The 24,432-nt window shown below is 56.8% G+C and overlaps 2 protein-coding genes and 1 long non-coding RNA gene across 3 annotated transcripts; 2 read left to right on the top strand and 1 right to left on the bottom strand.

The window, feature by feature from the left end:
• Positions 1 to 7,264: 7,264 nt before the first annotated feature.
• LOC117024887 (uncharacterized protein CXorf49 homolog) lies at positions 7,265 to 8,926 on the top strand. The gene is made up of 2 exons (XM_033110548.1): positions 7,265 to 8,485; positions 8,831 to 8,926. Exons 1-2 carry the CDS (start codon positions 7,265 to 7,267, stop codon positions 8,924 to 8,926), a joined length of 1,317 nt encoding a protein of 438 aa, XP_032966439.1.
• A 4-nt stretch (positions 8,927 to 8,930) lies between these two features.
• On the top strand, positions 8,931 to 10,996 carry LOC117029361 (uncharacterized). Its single transcript, XR_004424214.1, has 5 exons — positions 8,931 to 9,210; positions 9,763 to 9,842; positions 10,095 to 10,140; positions 10,682 to 10,729; positions 10,854 to 10,996. It is a non-coding gene; the product is annotated as an uncharacterized LOC117029361 (long non-coding RNA).
• A 5,643-nt stretch (positions 10,997 to 16,639) lies between these two features.
• On the bottom strand, positions 16,640 to 20,371 carry LOC117024882 (uncharacterized protein CXorf49 homolog). The gene is made up of 6 exons (XM_033110533.1): positions 19,151 to 20,371; positions 18,426 to 18,582; positions 17,794 to 17,873; positions 17,496 to 17,541; positions 16,907 to 16,954; positions 16,640 to 16,782 (listed from the first exon to the last, which is right to left on the bottom strand). Exons 1-5 carry the CDS (start codon positions 20,369 to 20,371, stop codon positions 16,914 to 16,916), a joined length of 1,545 nt encoding a protein of 514 aa, XP_032966424.1. The 3' UTR covers positions 16,640 to 16,782; positions 16,907 to 16,913.
• Positions 20,372 to 24,432: the final 4,061 nt, after the last annotated feature.

The following is a 24,432-nucleotide window of genomic DNA, read 5'->3' as shown; positions in this document are numbered from 1 at the left end:
GAGAGAAGAAAAAAGCATACAATAGAAGGAATCACGAAACCACAAGTTGGTTCTTTGGAAAAAGAATAAAATTGGTGAAACTCTAATGAGATTGGTCAGAGAAACAAGGGAGAAGGCCACCAATATTAGAAAATAAAGCGTAGAAATAACCCACAAAACCAAATGGTCAAATTTAACATCAAGTGGTAGGACAAACTGACAAAAGAATATCCTGCTGTCATACCCCAAGGACAGCACATCACCACCTGTGTACTATTCCTGCCCAACGTATTTAACCTGAATGTAATCAGAGAGAAGCAATCAGAAAAACCCAATTCCAGAAGCTTTCTGAAGAACATCTGGACTGGATCTTCAAAATGTCAATGTCATGCAAGAAGAAAAACAATCTGGGAAAATGTTCTAGTTTAAATGGCACTAAAGAGCATTGACAACTGAATGCAATGCATGGACTTTATTTAGAAACATGATTCTTAAAGATCAGGTACAAAGAACAATATTGGGACAATCAAAAATTTTGAGTGAGGATCATATAGTAGATACTTGTATTGTTTCAAAGTGAAATTTTCTGAGTGTGATAATTGCATTAGTTGTGTAACAGACCATTCTTTTTCTTAAGAGATATATGTTGAATACTTAGGGACAATAACCTGTAATGTCTTCAAGTAACTTAAATGATTTAGAGAGAGGGAGAGAGAGAGAGAGAGAGAGAGAGAGAGAGAGAGAGAGAGAGAGAGAGAGAGAGAGAGAGAGAGAAATGGGACAAAATGTTAATAACGGGTGAATCCAGGTGAAGGATAATGGGTGTCATTTGCAATTCCCTTGCAATTATCGTAGTACAGACATTTTCAAAAGTAAAACTTGGGGAGGAAGAGGATATTGTGGACCATTTTATTCTAATCAATTTGAAAACTTAGAAAAAGTGACCAATGTCTAGAAAAACATAACATGCCAAAACTGACTCAGGAGGAGGCCGGCCCGGTGGCTCAGGCAGGTGGTTGGAGCTCCGTGCTCCTAATGCTGAAGGCTGCCGGTTCAATTCCCACATGGGCCAGTGAGCTCTCGGCTACAGGGTTGCTGGTTTGACTCCTCGAATCCCGCAAGGGATGGTGGGCTCTGCCCCCTGCAACTAAGGTTGAACACAGCACCTTGAGCTGAGCTGCCTCTGAGCTCCCAGGTGGCTCAGTTGGTTGGAGCGCGTCCTCTCAACCACAAGGCTGCTGGTTCAACTCCCGCAAGGGATGGTGTCCTGCGCCCCCTGCATCTAGCAACGGCAACTGGACCTGGAGCTGAGCTGCACCCTCCACAACTGATTGAAAGGACAACAACTTGACTTGGGAAAAAATCCTGGAAGTACACACTGTTCCCCAATAAAGTCCTGTTCCCCTTCCCCAATAAAAAACAAAACAAAAACAAAAAACTGACTCAGGAAGTAATAGCTAAGCTGGATTGTTCCGTAACCATAAACAAATACATCAATAGTCAAAACGCTTTTCACACACACACACACACACACAAACTCCAGGCTTCCCCCCACTGAATTCTAACAAACACCCTAGGCATAAATGTTTTCACTTTCACACAAACTCTTAGAAAACATAGAAAAAGAGGGACACTCCTTAATTCATTTTGTGAGGAAGGAATAACCATAATAAATCTTGTCAAGGATAGTTTGAGAAAGAAAAATAATGGGTCAACCACAAACTCATGACATAGAAGCAAGAATCAGAAACAGAATATTGGCAAACTAAATCCTACAAGATACAACAAGGAAAGTACATAATATGTCATGACTAAACTGGGTTCATCGCAGGAATACAAAATTGATCTAACTTCAGAAAATAAGGTAGTAAAATAGTCCACATTAACAGATACAGGAGAAAATTATGATCCTCATATTCAGAAACAAATAATTGGTAAGTATAAATATCGATTTGTGATGTACTCTATACTTTTAAAAGTTGGGACAATTGAGATATAATTTACACAAAAGATCTAGAAATGAGTCCTTACAAATGCATACTGTTCCAGAACCACCACCAAAATGAAAATATGGCATTTTCATCACCCCCAAAATTTCTTCATGCTCTGAACCCTTTCTCTCAACCTGCAGGCCTTGGCAAGCAGCCATCAGTCCTGATAGAGTGGCTCTCTCAAGAGTGTCACAGAATGGAATCATGCAGTAGGTAGACTTTTACATTTGGCTTCCTTCACAGAAAGGGACATGTATGGGACTTCTGGAGGTGCAAGGCCTCTTTTCTTCACCTGGATAGGGTTACATGGCTTGATTGCTTCATGATTATTTGTCAAACTGTAGCGTTATGCTCTCCGCAGTGGTGTGTAGGTAGAATATGTTTTACAAATACAATTAATGTTTAATTTCATGTCATTTACCTTGTAGATCTTCATAAGGGTAATTTATGAAATAGCCATGGTTATCCTTTAAAAGAAAGTGTATGATTATTGAAAAAGTCAGACAGCAGTTACCTCAGGAGGCCTAGGGATGGGAATTGATTGGCTTGAGGCAAATGGAGGGTTCTCAACTTACTGGCATGTTCTCCATCTTCATCTGACTGGGACACTATGAGAACACTAGTAAACTCTCTCTCCTCAGACAGGCAAGAAGAGAGTAGCCAAAGAAAGGAAACCAATGAGAATAGAGCCCACCGTTCAATCAACCATGGAGACAGAAATCCATGGTAATCAATGCCTACTCTGAAAGGAGTGGGAGCAGGCAGTAGAGCAGTGCTACAAGATCTGGGAGGAGACAGCACGCTTCTGCCCCTGAGGCAGCGGAGGAGGGGTGCACCCCAGAGCTGGGCCTCCAGGGGTGGACTGCAGACTCACACAGCCATCAATCACCTCCTAGGGCAATAGGCGTGCAAGCCCGAGATGGCTCAAGGTCCTAAAAGAAATGCCTTTCAGCCCAGACTCAACACTGCACACACGACGCAGGACAAACCCTTCAAGAATTCCATGAGGAAATAAACCTTCATTTCAAAAATAAACTTTGATGTTGTTTGAACTTTGGCCCTGACTCCGAGCCTAGGCTGAAACTGCGAGAAAAGACCTGCACTGTTTTGAAAGAAACTATGGGAGAGTTCAGTGGAATGTGAACAGATTTTCAGCCTCTCATGCTCAGGTCCTCTGTGGATCCCCCTTCACCACCAGTCCCTCCCCCCACACCTCACCATCATGTTCTCCCTCCCTCCCCCCTCCTGAGGATGAGACTATAATTAGGAACAGTCACATGTTGCACGCAAGGGTAATGTTATTTGAACATGCTTGCTTTACTGGGGAGAAATCCTACTGGGCCACTCCCTGACTACCCTACTCTGGACCTAACAACCACCACCCCTGCCCTGCAAACTCCTGTCTGCCCCCAAATCCTAAAGCGGTAAGGAAAAGTCCTTAATCTTCCCGGGATGGGCTATGTCCGCCACATGGCGACATGTCCTCTCTGTGCTTGATGTTAAGACTGGATTTAGGTAATAACCATGCCCACGTCTACAAAATTAAACGGGGATTCTGAGACAGGTTAGGGCTCTGGATTAATTCGGGGGGAAAAGACTGGATCTGAATAAGTGATGTCTCAGCTTTAGCGAGCACCCAACTCTGGTTAGACGTGTGGTCAGCCCTCCCACCACAGTAGGAAGTTACACAGCGGCATAGTGGTAACAGCCAGACGCAGGCTTTAGATGGACTCCCACTGTTCTGAGCACAAGTCCCCAGCTCCACTGCTGGCTGTGTGTCTTGGGCAGGTTACTCAAACTCTCTGCGCCTGGGTTTCCTCATCCATAAAAAGGACGAGTTTCTTGAAAAACAGAAAATGAAAACATGAGCCACAGGCTGGGAGACACTGTTTGCAAAACACGCTTACTGTAAAGGACTTGTAGCTGAAAGAGATAAAGAACATTCAGTATGCAACAGTACAAAACCAAACAACCCAATAAGTAAGAAGCAAAACAAAACAAAACAAAGCACCCAAACAGACACCGCGCTCAAGACGATAACGGACGTCCAGTAAGCTGCTGAGAAGATGTTCAACCTCACGCGTCATTCCAGAGACACGAATTAAAGCCACAGTGTAATACCACAACATACCTATAAGCATGGCTAAAGTTAGAAACAAAACAAAACAAAAAACAGACAATGCTAAGTGCTAGAGAGAAGGAGGACGACTAGGACGCTCACGCATTCTTGGGGAGAATGCAAAATGGCACAGAAACTCTGGGAAACAGTTTGCACATTTCTTGTCAAGTTAAAAGTACGCTTACCAACCACCCACCCACCCACCCACCCACTAGGCTTACCCTTTGCTCTGGCAAGCTAACCCCGAGACATTTACCCAAGAGAAATGAAAACTAACGTTCACCGAAAACCTGGATGCAAATGTTCCTAGCAGCTTTCTCAGCTGCTCAGGTGACTGTACATTGCGGCTGGCTGGACGAGTACCCAGACGTTTCTAGGACTACTGGACACAGGGTCTGAGGTGGCATTGATCCCTGAGGCATCAAGTGTCACGATGGGGAGGCCTGTTCGAGTGGGGTTTGTGAGGCCCTGGTAATACAAGGAGTTGGGGATAGAGACTGGTTCACAGTGAGCCGACCGGGTCCCTGGATCGGCACAGTGGTCATTTCTCCAGTCAGCAAGTAAATAATTGTAAGTGACACACTTGGCGGTTGGAGCAATGACCCCCGTGGGGGCACTGGTCTGTGGGGCAAGAGCTAGCATGCTGGGGAAGGCCAAGTGAATCCGCTGATGCTGGCCCCACCCGGGGCCAAGATGGTGAATGAAAACCGATATCCGATCCTGGTGAGCATGGGGTGGGTGGGGGGCTAGCAGAGATGAGTGACGTTATTGGAGGCCTGTAATACGCAGGGGAAGAGGAAGAGGGAGAACCCCCGGGATGCAGAGAGGGAAGAAGGTCTGGGATTCTCTCTAAGGGGGAGAGAGGGAGGTCTGGAGGGAGGGAGGAATGGAAATGGCCAGAGGGATGCTGGAGGCTTCCACTGGGTGGATGGGTAGTGTTTCCTAGGCTGGTGGTGGGTACAGCAGATTTTGCTGTATCCTCCGTTGTCCATTTTAGCGTGTCTGAAACAGCACAGCCTGTCTTTAAAACTCAGTGGGAGAAGTGGGAGAAGTGGGAGAGGGTGTTGTACATGCACAGGCAGGGATGGGGGGGCACGCTTGAGGAGGAGGATGGAAGCTGTAGAGTGCACCCCAATCTCCCTGCTGGGTAACCTTCTGCATCAGACCCAGAGAAATTGGGCCTTCGGGTGCCAGCAGGCAAGAGGTGCTCGGATACCCCAGGCCTCTCTTGCAGATCAGCCAGAGTAGGGTTCAGGAGGGAGAGCAGATGGGAAGACAGAAGAGTATGAATGGGAAAGGAAGGAAGAAGGTATGGAAGGAATGGAGGGCTGCTGGAGAAGAGATCGGGTGGCAAACCAGGGAAATTCTAACAGTGCAGGGCCTTGTCGAAACCAAGGGAGGACCAGTCTCCAGATATCAGGACTGCTCAGCTCAGGGAAGCTGGGAAGCAGTAGTTTCGGGAAAATTTGAGGGACAGCTGGCGCCTTATCCTCCCCACCCGCTGCCCCCACAACCACTGGTAAGCGTTGGCTGTACGACCTTGCAGACCTTTAAAACAAGTCCGAACATACACCTATGTGCATCGTCAGACATTACGTCGGATTGATTGGGTTTTTTAAAACTTACGAATGTGTGTCCAACTCCATCGTTCTGCGACTTGCTGTATGCGGTCACGAGGATGGCCTTTGACACCTGTGAACACGGACGGCCTCGTGCGTTCCTTCTGACTGCCGCGTTTGCATCTACTGGACACATGTGCCACGTTGCATTCATCCGGTTCCTTCCTGATGGGAATTTAGACTTTTTCGCGTCACCCACATGCTTGTGCCTGTGTCCTGCTAACGCTACACGTACCAGCGTGTATCCCGATGTAGCCGGCAGCGGACTTGCCTGGTCGTAGAGGGAATGGACGCTTTTTTCAGTTTTAAGATTTTCCGCTCAAAGCAAGGGCTCCGGGGCAGGACTGACGGGTTTCAATCCTGCCGCTGTTGGCGACAAGCCGAATGACCTTGGGTGGGTGGCCGAACCTATCGGTGCCGGTGTCCTCACCTGTGAGAGGGCGGTAATAGCCGGTACTTCCTTCTGTCCTAGGATTGTCGTGAGGGTGTGTTACTATTTAGCGCCGGACAGCTAGTAAGTGTGGTGTATAAGTCGCTTTTCATGGATTCTGACTAGTCACCCTCTCCGAAATGGATCCTCCATGCCGCCGCCCGCAGTCGCCGCCTCCCCCCCACCTCCCCACCAAGGGGGGCAAAGCATGAGTTGGCTCCTAACCTCCCCCCCACACACAATGGTTACGCTCTTTGATCCTCGCAGACGTGTGTAAACATTGATTTAGGGTTTTAGTTTGCATCTCCGGGATCAGTGATGGTGAGCATCTTTTGGGGTGTGCACTGGCCATCGGGATTCCCTCTTCTTTGAATTGACTCAGAGTGGGGGCAGGGCCGAGGGAGGGGGGGCAAGCCCCAGGCTGCCCACCACGGCGGGCCGCCGGCCAAGTTCCCTGAGCACACTGCTACGGGCCGACTTGGTCACCTATCATGACCGTCATCGAGTCGCGACAGAGACCGCATAGTCCGTAAATACGACCACATTTGTTCTCTGGCCTTTTATGATCCCTGACTGCGGCGGGCTTCCTGTGCCCATTTTCCTAGCGGGTGGTAAGTCTTGCTGAGGAACAGGTTGGCCGATCCTGTCTGCGCTAAGTGCTTCACCTCCATGCTAACGTTTCGTCCCCCGAGACAGGTGCCGCCATCTCCCTGCCTTGGACATGGGAAACCAAAGCTCAGTGCCGTGACTCTAGCCGGGGAGAAGGGGGGGCGGGGCAGGAAGTGATGGGACCAGAGCCCCGACAACCACCCTCCATTTTCAGACGGGCTTCCAACTGCCGCTGACCCGACCCGACGGCGCGAACCAGAGGCCCGCCACCCTATTGGCTGGGGCCTCGAGGGGCGGGCCTACGCGGGCCGCGCTGGTTGGCCACGGACGACCAGTGGCACGAGCTTCGAAGGCGCGCGGAAGCCGCGCCCTTGAGGCGAGCTCGTGCGGCCCCTGTGGTGACTGAGCGTGCCTCAGAAGGCGTCGGCGCTCCTTCCGTGCGCCACCGCCACCTGCCACCCGCCGCGGTGCCCAGGGCGACCGTCTCCCTTGAGCCGGGGCTGCCGGGAGTCGCGAGATGAGTTCCTCCGATGACGAAGGGTCTGTTTGGGGAGCGGGATTCGACCCAGCGGGCGGGGAGCCGGCCGGCGGCCGCTCGGCCCGCCCCACAGCTCCGCGAGGCCCGCGACTAGGCCTTGATCTGGGGACGCCGCGGAGCAGCCAGGGCTTCCCGTCCGAGCCAGAAGGGGTGGAAGCAGAAGGGCGGGTGCTTTGGGGCCGCGAAGGCCGGCCTGGCTCCCCGGCCAACGTCCAGGGGCAGGTCCTCGGCTACCTCGCCAACGAGGCGGCGGCGGCCGTCCTGCAGCAGCTGACCGACCGGGATGTCCTGGGCGTCCGCAGAAATCCCTCCCCAGAGAGCTGCTCCACGGAAGTGTCCACCGTGTGGGTGGACCTAGATCCGGGTCCCAGTAGGAGAGGCGTGCGGGCCCAGAGCTGGGTGGGATCGCAGCCCCTGCCTTCCGCCATCGCCCCGCTCCGCCCCAGGGGGCCCGAGAGAGGCCGGCCCTGGGTGAACCCGAAGAGAGGCGCTAAGAATAGGTCGAACCGCACTGTGGGTCGCCATCGGCCCTCCGTGGAAGGCCTGGTCGGGCCCATTTCCGACTCCGAGTCATCGGATGAGATCGAGAAGCTGCAGCTGATGAGGGTGACCGTTAGCCGCAAAGGAAGAGGCATGGCCAGACCCAGCAGCCTCGAGGGTCCCAGGGACACCCCCAGGCACCCGAGTACCCACGGCAGGGAGAGCTTCCTTCACGTGCCGGGCCCTTTCGTGTCCTCCGCTGCCCGAGGACTCACCTCGGCTGTGGAAAGGCAGGCTGTTGGAGAGCAGGACACCTCGTCCTCTAAGAAAATGCCGAGTGTGGTCTGGGGGAAGGCGGAGAGCAGGCCCAGCTACCTGGGAGCTGCTGCCACAGGTGGCCTGCCCGCGGCCATACCCTGGAGGAAGGTGGCCCAGGAGAAGAGATCTCTAGGCGGGGGCTCAAACCTTGTCCTGGGGAGAAGCTTTCCCTCCTGGGTGCAGAGAGTCCCGGCGCCTCCCCTGGAGCCAGTCACCTTCCCCACAATCTCCACCGTCCCGCTGCTGACGAGGAGCAAGAAGTCCTCCTGGGTCCCTTCGGGGACCAAGCAGCCCAAGCACACGGGCGCTGGGAAGAAGTCTGTGGCCAGGAGGGCCAGGGAGTCCGAGCCGGTGGTGGAAGGAGATAAGGAGCCGAAGGGAGGCCCAGTCCCAAGGGGCCAGGTGAGTATCAGGCCCCACGCTCCCTCTGTCTGACCCTCAGGGGTTGCCCGCGGTTGGGCGCACTCCGTCTTGAGGATGCCAGATTGGCGTGGTCTCAGCAGGTGCAAACCTTAAGTGAGCCAGCCCCTCCATGCATGCGTGGCGTGGCGTGCCCCTGCCGTGCCACGCTGGGCAGCATTCTCTCTACACCTGGCACATTTCCCGCCTCCTCCACCAGAGAGGGGTGGGGTGGGAGGGCTGGGGCAGCTGATTCGGGTGAGGGGTGGGCAGGGGCCGGGGCTGAAAAGCACGGGCAGAAAAGCTTGCGTGTTTAGACCTCTGGGCCTCCGGATTGCTACTTCCTAGCTGCTCCCCAAGCCTTCCTTCCTGGCAGGGGGCCTGGGATCCCTCAGTGCCCCACTGTTGTCCCTAGCTCGGCTCTGCCTCCTGGCCCGGGGCTGACCGAGGGAGAAAATGCTGGTGAGGTCAGCCTCTGAATTCCCTTCCTATTCCCTGCCTCACCCCAGCCCCTAAACACACCCACGTGTTCACATCCCGAGGCCAAATCCGGGAGAACTTTCTGTTTTAGCCTCCTGCACCCAAGCCAGGGCCGCCTGGTGTGTACCCGTATCGTGGAGATTTCAGCAGTGGCGACTTCAGCATCGGAGCCCCCCTGATTCCAAGACGCTCGCAGCTCTTGGTCCTGAGCCAGGGTGACGTCGTGCCCAGAGGGCCCACACCCTCGGGTGAGTCCTGTGGGTTTCCTAGGAGTGGAGGGGAGAGGGGTCGAGGAGGGGACCTCTGTCTCGGTGGGCTCTGCGGGGGGCTCAGTCTTGCTCCCTGCCTCCGGAGACAGCTTCTCCCACAGGAAACGGGGTATCGACAGGGCGGGCCTCAGGTCACCTCATCTTCTGCACGGGGTGTGTGCACAGCGGTGATCCATGGCACAGCCCCAAACTGCACCTCCAGACGGAGAGTTCCAGCAGATTGGGGCCCTTTCTGATAAGCCATCTTTGGCCACGGGGCTCGTCCCAGAGGCTGGCTGTGGCTTGCAGCTCTGCCAGCGCCCAACCCAGAGCCACGCACAGTCCTGGGGACCACAGCCATGGATGGGCTGGCCCTGGGGAGCAGCAGCAGAGGCAGGCCCAGAGAGAAGGAGGAGCTGCTGGACAGAGCAGGGCAACTGGTTGCCAGCAGAGGGTGGTACTGCTTCACATCAGGCCCCATCATGCCCCCCTTACCCCCGGCCACCTCCCTAGGCACTTTGGAAGCTGGATGTTGTGTTCTTCCCCTCTCAGGTGACCGGGAGTTACTTGACCGTCCCCCAAGACTGGAAAGGCAGCAGCAGCTGCCACCTGGAGCAGAGGGCTGTCCCCGGGTAATGCTTCCCCTGGCTCCTAGAAGTGCAGGCTCAAACTAGACAGTGGGATCCGTGTCGGGGTTACACTGACGTGTGTGTCCGCCCCCACCCCCCATCCTGCACCTCATGCAGGCCGCGCAGCTCCTTTCCACGGAGGAGTGGGTGCCAGTCTAGCCCCGGGTGGGGAGGAGGGAAGTGGAGGGGGGGTCGAGGAGAGAGGAGGCCCGAGTATACTAATCATTTCTCCTTCTGCGGTGTCTGCTGGCCTAGTGCCCCGTGCTACAGAGAGAAGTCGACGAACTTAAACAGCAGCTTGGTATGAGGGGCCTTGGGCTGGGGCAGAGCGTGGGGTCTTAGTGCAGAGCCGGGGGTGCGGGCTGCAGGTGCAGGCGGCTTCACAGGGACCGAGGTTCCCTGGAGCCTGCAGCCCGCTGGGCACGTGCAGCTAGGGCTGTGTGCAAAGAGCAGCATGTTGTCTGAAGTGCACGCACACTTTGCCGGCGAGAACCAGTCCTGGAGATGTCTTTCTCTTAGGACGGTTAGCGATGCCTCATTGAATCTCCCTTTAACTGCTGCTTGGCATGGCTTCCACGGGTCTTGTTGGTTTGTTTATGTGACAAGTTCCAAATAGTTCTGATGTGCCCCAAAGCTTGAGAACTACTGGCACAGTTTGTCCTCTTTGAACAGTATTGCCATGTTTAATTCGGGTGGTGGGTGAGTGAGTCGGGCCCAGGACTCCTTGGGTAGGGGCTGGAGGGGTTTCAGGTCGCAGGGCTAGGCAGTTGCCCACAGGGACGGGGGGCGGGCTTCTCTGCGCCCATGTTAGGAGTGCCCACTTATGCCCCTCTGTGTTTCAGCGTCCATGCAGTCCCTGACTGACAAGTTCCACAGCCTTTGAAGTTGAAGTGAGTGTTACACACCGCACCCCCTTCCCACGGGCGTGGCGTGGCATGGCGTGGCGGTGTGTAGGAGTGCTGTGGGCTGGCCCTGGCTGGAGGCTCTTTTCCCTGACTCTGCTCTGTCTGACAGGTTGAGCCCGGCATGCATCTTCCGACAAGAGGAGCAGCTGTTCCCCCTTGGAGCCAGCGAGCTGCGGCCAAGCTGGTCCCCTCCTGTTCTACGTCAGCCGGGGCTTCCTCTCCCCTTTCTGTGGCCTCCTCCCTACCCCAGTTCACAGCAGTTTCAAATTAAAGTACCTCTCATATTCTGCAGTCTCTCCTGGGGGTGTGTGGAAGAGGGGCTGGGGGCGGGGCGGGGCTGGGAGCGGCCGGGTTTCAGAGCCTTTTCCAGAACAGCACCTCTGGCATCCTGTAATGGGCCTTCTCTCTGTGGGAGTCTGGGCCGGCCTCTGATAGGAGCCCTGCAGTCAGGCCGCCAGTGTGCCCCGGGCCTGGGTTCTGTGTGCCTCTGCCTGGCCCCACCAGTACTTCCTCCCTTTCCCCTGCAGGCCCTGTTGGTATTCTCGCCTGATCTCCACTTTGGGGGAGGGGGGTCTCATGGTTGCCATGCGTCACCCCATATTGTTTCCCTTCCCCTTCAGTAGGAACTCATGACCCCTTCCAGAGCCCCGCCTCTCTCCCCTTCCCACACCGCGGCTCCCGTCCACCCGGCTTTGCTGTCTGAGCACCCTTGATCTCCCTTGGCTGGCCGCCACCACCGGTGGCTGTCCCCGCGCCTGCACTTGGACAGGTGTTAAAGGGCACAGTTGGGCTCACCCTCCCCCGCCCTCCTCAGGCTTAGTCCCGTCTGTGGAGTCCTCCCTCTTGTGCCATCGTGCATCCGGGAACCTGAGGTCATCCTCCTCTACCTCTGTGGCCCTCCCCTTTGACACTGGGCTACCAACCAGTCCAGTCAGTCCCCCCTCCTTGGTTTCAGGAGAAGGGTGGAAGCAGAGCTCCCAGCCCAGGGTTTGCGGAGCCAAAGGCAAGGTACTGGGAACATGGGAGAAAAGTAGAGAAAAGCACACGGGTTAGTCTCCAGCCTGAAGGGCAGGGGATGGGTCTGTCGGGTGGCTCTGGGCCGGCCTGGGGGGCGGGGGGTGTGCCTGCTGGCACTCTTCACGGGTGGCCCAGCTCCCAGAGCCTTCCCATCGGTCCTGTTCTAGCCAGCTAGCCACGCTTCCTCCAGCCTGGTCGGCTCCACACCCTCGAGGGTGGCCGGTTTCTATGGCGAGTGTGCTTGGTAGGTCTCACTGTTCTTGCCTGGTCCCCTTCAAATCCTGTTCGACCACTCCCCGCCACACAGATTTTCCTGGAAGGGGTAGTTCTGTGTCCCAGCCCCATGTCCCAGACTGCCTCTTGAGGTCACACGAGGTGGAGTCTGAACTCTGCATTCGAGCTCCCCCTCACTGACGGTTGGGGATGGGTTCCTTCCTTCAGTGAGGACCCAGGGCTGTGCGGGCCTGGGACTCAGAGGGACCCACTTGTGTTTGAGGGAGTTGAGGGTTGGTTCTGCCAGACTCCATTCCCAAGAGACCGGTGTTTCATATACACAAGTGGGGACGAGGGTGGACAGGACATTCAAGGTTGGTGTGTGTGCCTGTGTGTGCCTGTGTGCACCTGTGAACAAGATTAATCGGGGATAATGTCCCTTGAGAAGAAGGATGCAATTCAGGGAGTAAAGGGAGCAGAGACTGTGGTCAAGACCCATATGGGATCGAGTGAGCACAAGCAAGGGTGGGGACACTCTTTTCAAGGGGTGCTGTCCGTCACCAAACCCCATGGCAGGGTGTCTGGACGCTCACAGTGTCGGAGTTGCAGCAGGTGGCTCTGGACCCTACTCAGCGATGCTACTGGGCCTGACTGCTGCTGTGGGTGTAACAGGATGACAGTGCGGAGGATGGCCACCTCAGAGTAGCTGGGACATGCCTCATCCCAGAGGCAGGGAGCTCACGTAGCAGGCCACCCCCACAGGAGCCAACCGGCCCGGGCAGCATGGGCGCAGTGAAGATGGGAAGTAAAGAGTGACCGCACCTGGGACTTTGGGCAGACTCGGTCCCACCCCTCCTCCATGTTCACACCCTGTCTCCCTCCCGGGCCCCGCAGCATGAGCTCAGGTGGGCACACCGTCACGGACAGGATGGGACCACCACAGTCCTCAGGGCTGGAAAAGAACTTTCCTGGGACTTCATCCTTCCACTCCAAGCCCCTCACTTGAGAAGGTGGGCTTGATTGCTTAGACTACGGCTTTGACCCTGACCCAGTGGTTATTTCCTGGCCGGGTAATGCAGCGTGCTGCTGTCTGAGTGACTAACTTGGGAAGAGACTTTCCAGCTGGGGTTTCCGCCCACATAGACGTGCAGGCAAGTTGTGATCGGGGAGAAGTCCAGCACCGGCACTGCCCCGGGAGGCCGGTGGCCGTGGTCGCCGGGGCAAGGAAGGGGAGCAGTGCGTGGAAGGGGTCGTGGGAGGCAAGAACACAGCCCTTGGACACAGTTTTGCCAGCCTCCCTTCCCTCCTCTGAGCACACGACCTCCCTCTTTCATATTCAGACCAACTGCCGCACGACAGTGTTGCTGTAAACTTGTACACCACGGGCCGCAGCACAGCGCCTTCCAGTTAGTTCCTAGGTCTGTTCCTGGGCAGAGCTCTCCTAAACCCTATTTTATGAAATAGCCATGGTTATCCTTAAAGGAAAGTGAATGAGTATTGAAAAAGGACAGCAGTCACCTCAGGAGGCCTGGGGAAAGGAATTGATTGGGCGTGGGACAAACTGAGGGTTCCCAACTTACTGGCATGTTCTCCATCTTCATCTGAGTGGTTGTCACCAGGACTTGAACATTGCACAAGCACAGAGACGTCCAGTACCCTGTAGTCATGTGAATGGTGCACCCTGGCATCATGCACTTACAGTTAATATGGCCACTGTGGCCGTCCCAGAGTGCCTAGCAGGACCTGGCAAACACCGACCAGGGTCTTTCCACCTTAGTCAGCTGAGCACCAACCATTACTGCATCTGTAATCTTAACCACCCTACTCCACCCCATCCCCCATTGCCAAGCAGGGTGATATACAATCTGATTCCAGGAATTAGGACGTGGACACCTTTGGGCACCATCACTGTGCCTACCACCCTCCACTCCCTCTCTATTGCTCACCTCTTCCTACCTTCCCTGGGTGGGCCAATCCCCCCTGTGTGAGGAGAGAGCAGTTGGCCGGTCCTGGGGGTACTGATACTGCTGGTGTTGCTGGTAGTGGTGGTCGGGAAGTTGGTGGGAGTTGGGAGGGGTTCTGCCCAGGAACTAGGCAGGTAGCAGAACGAGGCAGGCTGGGACCTAGGACCCTTCAGGCCAGCCACCACTGTCTCCCACCCTGAAGAGGAGGCTAAAGGGAAAAGGCCAAAGGGGCACACTGGATCAGGGCAGGGGTCCAACCTCCTCCTTTGCCCTGGGGCCCTGATGTGTTTCTTTAATCTACGCCCCCCTGGAACTAACTGGAAGGCGCTGTGCTGCGGCCCGTGGTGTACAGTTTACAGCAACACTGTCGTGCGGCAGTTGGTCTGAATATGAAAGAGGGAGGTCGTGTGCTCAGAGGAGGGAAGGGAGGCTGGCAAAACTGTGTCCAAGGGCTGTGTTCTTGCCTCCCACGACCCCTTCCACGCACTGCTCCCCTTCCTTGCCCCGGCGACCACGGCCACCGGCCTCCCGGGGCAGTGCCGGTGCTGGACTTCTCCCCGATCACAACTTGCCTGCACGTCTATGTGGGCGGAAACCCCAGCTGGAAAGTCTCTTCCCAAGTTAGTCACTCAGACAGCAGCACGCTGCATTACCCGGCCAGGAAATAACCACTGGGTCAGGGTCAAAGCCGTAGTCTAAGCAATCAAGCCCACCTTCTCAAGTGAGGGGCTTGGAGTGGAAGGATGAAGTCCCAGGAAAGTTCTTTTCCAGCCCTGAGGACTGTGGTGGTCCCATCCTGTCCGTGACGGTGTGCCCACCTGAGCTCATGCTGCGGGGCCCGGGAGGGAGACAGGGTGTGAACATGGAGGAGGGGTGGGACCGAGTCTGCCCAAAGTCCCAGGTGCGGTCACTCTTTACTTCCCATCTTCACTGCGCCCATGCTGCCCGGGCCGGTTGGCTCCTGTGGGGGTGGCCTGCTACGTGAGCTCCCTGCCTCTGGGATGAGGCATGTCCCAGCTACTCTGAGGTGGCCATCCTCCGCACTGTCATCCTGTTACACCCACAGCAGCAGTCAGGCCCAGTAGCATCGCTGAGTAGGGTCCAGAGCCACCTGCTGCAACTCCGACACTGTGAGCGTCCAGACACCCTGCCATGGGGTTTGGTGACGGACAGCACCCCTTGAAAAGAGTGTCCCCACCCTTGCTTGTGCTCACTCGATCCCATATGGGTCTTGACCACAGTCTCTGCTCCCTTTACTCCCTGAATTGCATCCTTCTTCTCAAGGGACATTATCCCCGATTAATCTTGTTCACAGGTGCACACAGGCACACACAGGCACACACACCAACCTTGAATGTCCTGTCCACCCTCGTCCCCACTTGTGTATATGAAACACCGGTCTCTTGGGAATGGAGTCTGGCAGAACCAACCCTCAACTCCCTCAAACACAAGTGGGTCCCTCTGAGTCCCAGGCCCGCACAGCCCTGGGTCCTCACTGAAGGAAGGAACCCATCCCCAACCGTCAGTGAGGGGGAGCTCGAATGCAGAGTTCAGACTCCACCTCGTGTGACCTCAAGAGGCAGTCTGGGACATGGGGCTGGGACACAGAACTACCCCTTCCAGGAAAATCTGTGTGGCGGGGAGTGGTCGAACAGGATTTGAAGGGGACCAGGCAAGAACAGTGAGACCTACCAAGCACACTCGCCATAGAAACCGGCCACCCTCGAGGGTGTGGAGCCGACCAGGCTGGAGGAAGCGTGGCTAGCTGGCTAGAACAGGACCGATGGGAAGGCTCTGGGAGCTGGGCCACCCGTGAAGAGTGCCAGCAGGCACACCCCCCGCCCCCCAGGCCGGCCCAGAGCCACCCGACAGACCCATCCCCTGCCCTTCAGGCTGGAGACTAACCCGTGTGCTTTTCTCTACTTTTCTCCCATGTTCCCAGTACCTTGCCTTTGGCTCCGCAAACCCTGGGCTGGGAGCTCTGCTTCCACCCTTCTCCTGAAACCAAGGAGGGGGGACTGACTGGACTGGTTGGTAGCCCAGTGTCAAAGGGGAGGGCCACAGAGGTAGAGGAGGATGACCTCAGGTTCCCGGATGCACGATGGCACAAGAGGGAGGACTCCACAGACGGGACTAAGCCTGAGGAGGGCGGGGGAGGGTGAGCCCAACTGTGCCCTTTAACACCTGTCCAAGTGCAGGCGCGGGGACAGCCACCGGTGGTGGCGGCCAGCCAAGGGAGATCAAGGGTGCTCAGACAGCAAAGCCGGGTGGACGGGAGCCGCGGTGTGGGAAGGGGAGAGAGGCGGGGCTCTGGAAGGGGTCATGAGTTCCTACTGAAGGGGAAGGGAAACAATATGGGGTGACGCATGGCAACCATGAGACCCCCCTCCCCCAAAGTGGAGATCAGGCGAGAATACCAACAGGGCCTGCAGGGGAAAGGGAGGAAGTACTGGTGGGGCCAGGCAGAGGCACACAGAACCCAGGCCCGGGGCACACTGGCGGCCTGACTGCAGGGCTCCTATCAGAGGCCGGCCCAGACTCCCACAGAGAGAAGGCCCATTACAGGATGCCAGAGGTGCTGTTCTGGAAAAGGCTCTGAAACCCGGCCGCTCCCAGCCCCGCCCCGCCCCCAGCCCCTCTTCCACACACCCCCAGGAGAGACTGCAGAATATGAGAGGTACTTTAATTTGAAACTGCTGTGAACTGGGGTAGGGAGGAGGCCACAGAAAGGGGAGAGGAAGCCCCGGCTGACGTAGAACAGGAGGGGACCAGCTTGGCCGCAGCTCGCTGGCTCCAAGGGGGAACAGCTGCTCCTCTTGTCGGAAGATGCATGCCGGGCTCAACCTGTCAGACAGAGCAGAGTCAGGGAAAAGAGCCTCCAGCCAGGGCCAGCCCACAGCACTCCTACACACCGCCACGCCATGCCACGCCACGCCCGTGGGAAGGGGGTGCGGTGTGTAACACTCACTTCAACTTCAAAGGCTGTGGAACTTGTCAGTCAGGGACTGCATGGACGCTGAAACACAGAGGGGCATAAGTGGGCACTCCTAACATGGGCGCAGAGAAGCCCGCCCCCCGTCCCTGTGGGCAACTGCCTAGCCCTGCGACCTGAAACCCCTCCAGCCCCTACCCAAGGAGTCCTGGGCCCGACTCACTCACCCACCACCCGAATTAAACATGGCAATACTGTTCAAAGAGGACAAACTGTGCCAGTAGTTCTCAAGCTTTGGGGCACATCAGAACTATTTGGAACTTGTCACATAAACAAACCAACAAGACCCGTGGAAGCCATGCCAAGCAGCAGTTAAAGGGAGATTCAATGAGGCATCGCTAACCGTCCTAAGAGAAAGACATCTCCAGGACTGGTTCTCGCCGGCAAAGTGTGCGTGCACTTCAGACAACATGCTGCTCTTTGCACACAGCCCTAGCTGCACGTGCCCAGCGGGCTGCAGGCTCCAGGGAACCTCGGTCCCTGTGAAGCCGCCTGCACCTGCAGCCCGCACCCCCGGCTCTGCACTAAGACCCCACGCTCTGCCCCAGCCCAAGGCCCCTCATACCAAGCTGCTGTTTAAGTTCGTCGACTTCTCTCTGTAGCACGGGGCACTAGGCCAGCAGACACCGCAGAAGGAGAAATGATTAGTATACTCGGGCCTCCTCTCTCCTCGACCCCCCCTCCACTTCCCTCCTCCCCACCCGGGGCTAGACTGGCACCCACTCCTCCGTGGAAAGGAGCTGCGCGGCCTGCATGAGGTGCAGGATGGGGGGTGGGGGCGGACACACACGTCAGTGTAACCCCGACACGGATCCCACTGTCTAGTTTGAGCCTGCACTTCTAGGAGCCAGGGGAAGCATTACCCGGGGACAGCCCTCTGCTCCAGGTGGCAGCTGCTGCTGCCTTTCCAGTCTTGGGGGACGGTCAAGTAACTCCCGGTCACCTGAGAGGGGAAGAACACAACATCCAGCTTCCAAAGTGCCTAGGGAGGTGGCCGGGGGTAAGGGGGGCATGATGGGGCCTGATGTGAAGCAGTACCACCCTCTGCTGGCAACCAGTTGCCCTGCTCTGTCCAGCAGCTCCTCCTTCTCTCTGGGCCTGCCTCTGCTGCTGCTCCCCAGGGCCAGCCCATCCATGGCTGTGGTCCCCAGGACTGTGCGTGGCTCTGGGTTGGGCGCTGGCAGAGCTGCAAGCCACAGCCAGCCTCTGGGACGAGCCCCGTGGCCAAAGATGGCTTATCAGAAAGGGCCCCAATCTGCTGGAACTCTCCGTCTGGAGGTGCAGTTTGGGGCTGTGCCATGGATCACCGCTGTGCACACACCCCGTGCAGAAGATGAGGTGACCTGAGGCCCGCCCTGTCGATACCCCGTTTCCTGTGGGAGAAGCTGTCTCCGGAGGCAGGGAGCAAGACTGAGCCCCCCGCAGAGCCCACCGAGACAGAGGTCCCCTCCTCGACCCCTCTCCCCTCCACTCCTAGGAAACCCACAGGACTCACCCGAGGGTGTGGGCCCTCTGGGCACGACGTCACCCTGGCTCAGGACCAAGAGCTGCGAGCGTCTTGGAATCAGGGGGGCTCCGATGCTGAAGTCGCCACTGCTGAAATCTCCACGATACGGGTACACACCAGGCGGCCCTGGCTTGGGTGCAGGAGGCTAAAACAGAAAGTTCTCCCGGATTTGGCCTCGGGATGTGAACACGTGGGTGTGTTTAGGGGCTGGGGTGAGGCAGGGAATAGGAAGGGAATTCAGAGGCTGACCTCACCAGCATTTTCTCCCTCGGTCAGCCCCGGGCCAGGAGGCAGAGCCGAGCTAGGGACAACAGTGGGGCACTGAGGGATCCCAGGCCCCCTGCCAGGAAGGAAGGCTTGGGGAGCAGCTAGGAAGTAGCAATCCGGAGGCCCAGAGGTCTAAACACGCAAGCTTTTCTGCCCGTGCTTTTCAGCCCCGGCCCCTGCCCACCCCTCACCCGAATCAGCTGCCCCAGCCCTCCCACCCCACCCCTCTCTGGTGGAGGAGGCGGGAAATGTGCCAGGTGTAGAGAGAATGCTGCCCAGCGTGGCACGGCAGGGGCACGCCACGCCACGCATGCATGGAGGGGCTGGCTCACTTAAGGTTTGCACCTGCTGAGACCACGCCAATCTGGCATCCTCAAGACGGAGTGCGCCCAACCGCGGGCAACCCCTGAGGGTCAGACAGAGGGAGCGTGGGGCCTGATACTCACCTGGCCCCTTGGGACTGGGCCTCCCTTCGGCTCCTTATCTCCTTCCACCACCGGCTCGGACTCCCTGGCCCTCCTGGCCACAGACTTCTTCCCAGCGCCCGTGTGCTTGGGCTGCTTGGTCCCCGAAGGGACCCAGGAGGACTTCTTGCTCCTCGTCAGCAGCGGGACGGTGGAGATTGTGGGGAAGGTGACTGGCTCCAGGGGAGGCGCCGGGACTCTCTGCACCCAGGAGGGAAAGCTTCTCCCCAGGACAAGGTTTGAGCCCCCGCCTAGAGATCTCTTCTCCTGGGCCACCTTCCTCCAGGGTATGGCCGCGGGCAGGCCACCTGTGGCAGCAGCTCCCAGGTAGCTGGGCCTGCTCTCCGCCTTCCCCCAGACCACACTCGGCATTTTCTTAGAGGACGAGGTGTCCTGCTCTCCAACAGCCTGCCTTTCCACAGCCGAGGTGAGTCCTCGGGCAGCGGAGGACACGAAAGGGCCCGGCACGTGAAGGAAGCTCTCCCTGCCGTGGGTACTCGGGTGCCTGGGGGTGTCCCTGGGACCCTCGAGGCTGCTGGGTCTGGCCATGCCTCTTCCTTTGCGGCTAACGGTCACCCTCATCAGCTGCAGCTTCTCGATCTCATCCGATGACTCGGAGTCGGAAATGGGCCCGACCAGGCCTTCCACGGAGGGCCGATGGCGACCCACAGTGCGGTTCGACCTATTCTTAGCGCCTCTCTTCGGGTTCACCCAGGGCCGGCCTCTCTCGGGCCCCCTGGGGCGGAGCGGGGCGATGGCGGAAGGCAGGGGCTGCGATCCCACCCAGCTCTGGGCCCGCACGCCTCTCCTACTGGGACCCGGATCTAGGTCCACCCACACGGTGGACACTTCCGTGGAGCAGCTCTCTGGGGAGGGATTTCTGCGGACGCCCAGGACATCCCGGTCGGTCAGCTGCTGCAGGACGGCCGCCGCCGCCTCGTTGGCGAGGTAGCCGAGGACCTGCCCCTGGACGTTGGCCGGGGAGCCAGGCCGGCCTTCGCGGCCCCAAAGCACCCGCCCTTCTGCTTCCACCCCTTCTGGCTCGGACGGGAAGCCCTGGCTGCTCCGCGGCGTCCCCAGATCTAGGCCTAGTCGCGGGCCTCGCGGAGCTGTGGGGCGGGCCGAGCGGCCGCCGGCCGGCTCCCCGCCCGCTGGGTCGAATCCCGCTCCCCAAACAGACCCTTCGTCATCGGAGGAACTCATCTCGCGACTCCCGGCAGCCCCGGCTCAAGGGAGACGGTCGCCCTGGGCACCGCGGCGGGTGGCAGGTGGCGGTGGCGCACGGAAGGAGCGCCGACGCCTTCTGAGGCACGCTCAGTCACCACAGGGGCCGCACGAGCTCGCCTCAAGGGCGCGGCTTCCGCGCGCCTTCGAAGCTCGTGCCACTGGTCGTCCGTGGCCAACCAGCGCGGCCCGCGTAGGCCCGCCCCTCGAGGCCCCAGCCAATAGGGTGGCGGGCCTCTGGTTCGCGCCGTCGGGTCGGGTCAGCGGCAGTTGGAAGCCCGTCTGAAAATGGAGGGTGGTTGTCGGGGCTCTGGTCCCATCACTTCCTGCCCCGCCCCCCCTTCTCCCCGGCTAGAGTCACGGCACTGAGCTTTGGTTTCCCATGTCCAAGGCAGGGAGATGGCGGCACCTGTCTCGGGGGACGAAACGTTAGCATGGAGGTGAAGCACTTAGCGCAGACAGGATCGGCCAACCTGTTCCTCAGCAAGACTTACCACCCGCTAGGAAAATGGGCACAGGAAGCCCGCCGCAGTCAGGGATCATAAAAGGCCAGAGAACAAATGTGGTCGTATTTACGGACTATGCGGTCTCTGTCGCGACTCGATGACGGTCATGATAGGTGACCAAGTCGGCCCGTGGCAGTGTGCTCAGGGAACTTGGCCGGCGGCCCGCCGTGGTGGGCAGCCTGGGGCTTGCCCCCCCTCCCTCGGCCCTGCCCCCACTCTGAGTCAATTCAAAGAAGAGGGAATCCCGATGGCCAGTGCACACCCCAAAAGATGCTCACCATCACTGATCCCGGAGATGCAAACTAAAACCCTAAATCAATGTTTACACACGTCTGCGAGGATCAAAGAGCGTAACCATTGTGTGTGGGGGGGAGGTTAGGAGCCAACTCATGCTTTGCCCCCCTTGGTGGGGAGGTGGGGGGGAGGCGGCGACTGCGGGCGGCGGCATGGAGGATCCATTTCGGAGAGGGTGACTAGTCAGAATCCATGAAAAGCGACTTATACACCACACTTACTAGCTGTCCGGCGCTAAATAGTAACACACCCTCACGACAATCCTAGGACAGAAGGAAGTACCGGCTATTACCGCCCTCTCACAGGTGAGGACACCGGCACCGATAGGTTCGGCCACCCACCCAAGGTCATTCGGCTTGTCGCCAACAGCGGCAGGATTGAAACCCGTCAGTCCTGCCCCGGAGCCCTTGCTTTGAGCGGAAAATCTTAAAACTGAAAAAAGCGTCCATTCCCTCTACGACCAGGCAAGTCCGCTGCCGGCTACATCGGGATACACGCTGGTACGTGTAGCGTTAGCAGGACACAGGCACAAGCATGTGGGTGACGCGAAAAAGTCTAAATTCCCATCAGGAAGGAACCGGATGAATGCAACGTGGCACATGTGTCCAGTAGATGCAAACGCGGCAGTCAGAAGGAACGCACGAGGCCGTCCGTGTTCACAGGTGTCAAAGGCCATCCTCGTGACCGCATACAGCAAGTCGCAGAACGATGGAGTTGGACACACATTCGTAAGTTTTAAAAAACCCAATCAATCCGACGTAATGTCTGACGATGCACATAGGTGTATGTTCGGACTTGTTTTAAAGGTCTGCAAGGTCGTACAGCCAACGCTTACCAGTGGTTGTGGGGGCAGCGGGTGGGGAGGATAAGGCGCCAGCTGTCCCTCAAATTTTCCCGAAACTACTGCTTCCCAGCTTCCCTGAGCTGAGCAGTCCTGATATCTGGAGACTGGTCCTCCCTTGGTTTCGACAAGGCCCTGCACTGTTAGAATTTCCCTGGCTTGCCACCCGATCTCTTCTCCAGCAGCCCTCCATTCCTTCCATACCTTCTTCCTTCCTTTCCCATTCATACTCTTCTGTCTTCCCATCTGCTCTCCCTCCTGAACCCTACTCTGGCTGATCTGCAAGAGAGGCCTGGGGTATCCGAGCACCTCTTGCCTGCTGGCACCCGAAGGCCCAATTTCTCTGGGTCTGATGCAGAAGGTTACCCAGCAGGGAGATTGGGGTGCACTCTACAGCTTCCATCCTCCTCCTCAAGCGTGCCCCCCCATCCCTGCCTGTGCATGTACAACACCCTCTCCCACTTCTCCCACTTCTCCCACTGAGTTTTAAAGACAGGCTGTGCTGTTTCAGACACGCTAAAATGGACAACGGAGGATACAGCAAAATCTGCTGTACCCACCACCAGCCTAGGAAACACTACCCATCCACCCAGTGGAAGCCTCCAGCATCCCTCTGGCCATTTCCATTCCTCCCTCCCTCCAGACCTCCCTCTCTCCCCCTTAGAGAGAATCCCAGACCTTCTTCCCTCTCTGCATCCCGGGGGTTCTCCCTCTTCCTCTTCCCCTGCGTATTACAGGCCTCCAATAACGTCACTCATCTCTGCTAGCCCCCCACCCACCCCATGCTCACCAGGATCGGATATCGGTTTTCATTCACCATCTTGGCCCCGGGTGGGGCCAGCATCAGCGGATTCACTTGGCCTTCCCCAGCATGCTAGCTCTTGCCCCACAGACCAGTGCCCCCACGGGGGTCATTGCTCCAACCGCCAAGTGTGTCACTTACAATTATTTACTTGCTGACTGGAGAAATGACCACTGTGCCGATCCAGGGACCCGGTCGGCTCACTGTGAACCAGTCTCTATCCCCAACTCCTTGTATTACCAGGGCCTCACAAACCCCACTCGAACAGGCCTCCCCATCGTGACACTTGATGCCTCAGGGATCAATGCCACCTCAGACCCTGTGTCCAGTAGTCCTAGAAACGTCTGGGTACTCGTCCAGCCAGCCGCAATGTACAGTCACCTGAGCAGCTGAGAAAGCTGCTAGGAACATTTGCATCCAGGTTTTCGGTGAACGTTAGTTTTCATTTCTCTTGGGTAAATGTCTCGGGGTTAGCTTGCCAGAGCAAAGGGTAAGCCTAGTGGGTGGGTGGGTGGGTGGGTGGTTGGTAAGCGTACTTTTAACTTGACAAGAAATGTGCAAACTGTTTCCCAGAGTTTCTGTGCCATTTTGCATTCTCCCCAAGAATGCGTGAGCGTCCTAGTCGTCCTCCTTCTCTCTAGCACTTAGCATTGTCTGTTTTTTGTTTTGTTTTGTTTCTAACTTTAGCCATGCTTATAGGTATGTTGTGGTATTACACTGTGGCTTTAATTCGTGTCTCTGGAATGACGCGTGAGGTTGAACATCTTCTCAGCAGCTTACTGGACGTCCGTTATCGTCTTGAGCGCGGTGTCTGTTTGGGTGCTTTGTTTTGTTTTGTTTTGCTTCTTACTTATTGGGTTGTTTGGTTTTGTACTGTTGCATACTGAATGTTCTTTATCTCATTCAGCTACAAGTCCTTTACAGTAAGCGTGTTTTGCAAACAGTGTCTCCCAGCCTGTGGCTCATGTTTTCATTTTCTGTTTTTCAAGAAACTCGTCCTTTTTATGGATGAGGAAACCCAGGCGCAGAGAGTTTGAGTAACCTGCCCAAGACACACAGCCAGCAGTGGAACTGGGGACTTGAGCTCAGAACAGTGGGAGTCCATCTAAAGCCTGCGTCTGGCTGTTACCACTATGCCGCTGTGTAACTTCCTACTGTGGTGGGAGGGCTGACCACACGTCTAACCAGAGTTGGGTGCTCGCTAAAGCTGAGACATCACTTATTCAGATCCAGTCTTTTCCCCCCGAATTAATCCAGAGCCCTAACCTGTCTCAGAATCCCCGTTTAATTTTGTAGACGTGGGCATGGTTATTACCTAAATCCAGTCTTAACATCAAGCACAGAGAGGACATGTCGCCATGTGGCGGACATAGCCCATCCCGGGAAGATTAAGGACTTTTCCTTACCGCTTTAGGATTTGGGGGCAGACAGGAGTTTGCAGGGCAGGGGTGGTGGTTGTTAGGTCCAGAGTAGAGTAGTCAGGGAGTGGCCCAGTAGGATTTCTCCCCAGTAAAGCAAGCATGTTCAAATAACATTACCCTTGCGTGCAACATGTGACTGTTCCTAATTATAGTCTCATCCTCAGGAGGGGGGAGGG

Source organism: Rhinolophus ferrumequinum, chromosome X, assembly GCF_004115265.2.
Source record: "Rhinolophus ferrumequinum isolate MPI-CBG mRhiFer1 chromosome X, mRhiFer1_v1.p, whole genome shotgun sequence".
NCBI lineage: Eukaryota > Metazoa > Chordata > Mammalia > Chiroptera > Rhinolophidae > Rhinolophus > Rhinolophus ferrumequinum.
This window is presented reverse-complemented; position numbering and strand designations above follow the sequence as displayed.

Bases quoted from the DNA above. Each gene is read 5' to 3' on its own strand.
- LOC117024887 (XM_033110548.1), top strand. From the start codon at position 7,265: ATGAGTTCCTCCGATGACGAAGGGTCTGTTTGGGGAGCGGGATTCGAC. The intron at 8,486-8,830 runs GTGAGTATCAGG...GCTACTTCCTAG, and splicing joins GCCCAGTCCCAAGGGGCCAG to CTGCTCCCCAAGCCTTCCTT.
- LOC117024882 (XM_033110533.1), bottom strand. From the start codon at position 20,371: ATGAGTTCCTCCGATGACGAAGGGTCTGTTTGGGGAGCGGGATTCGAC. The intron at 18,583-19,150 runs GTGAGTATCAGG...TTTCTGTTTTAG, and splicing joins GCCCAGTCCCAAGGGGCCAG to CCTCCTGCACCCAAGCCAGG. The intron at 17,542-17,793 runs GTAATGCTTCCC...CTGCTGGCCTAG, and splicing joins GAGCAGAGGGCTGTCCCCGG to TGCCCCGTGCTACAGAGAGA.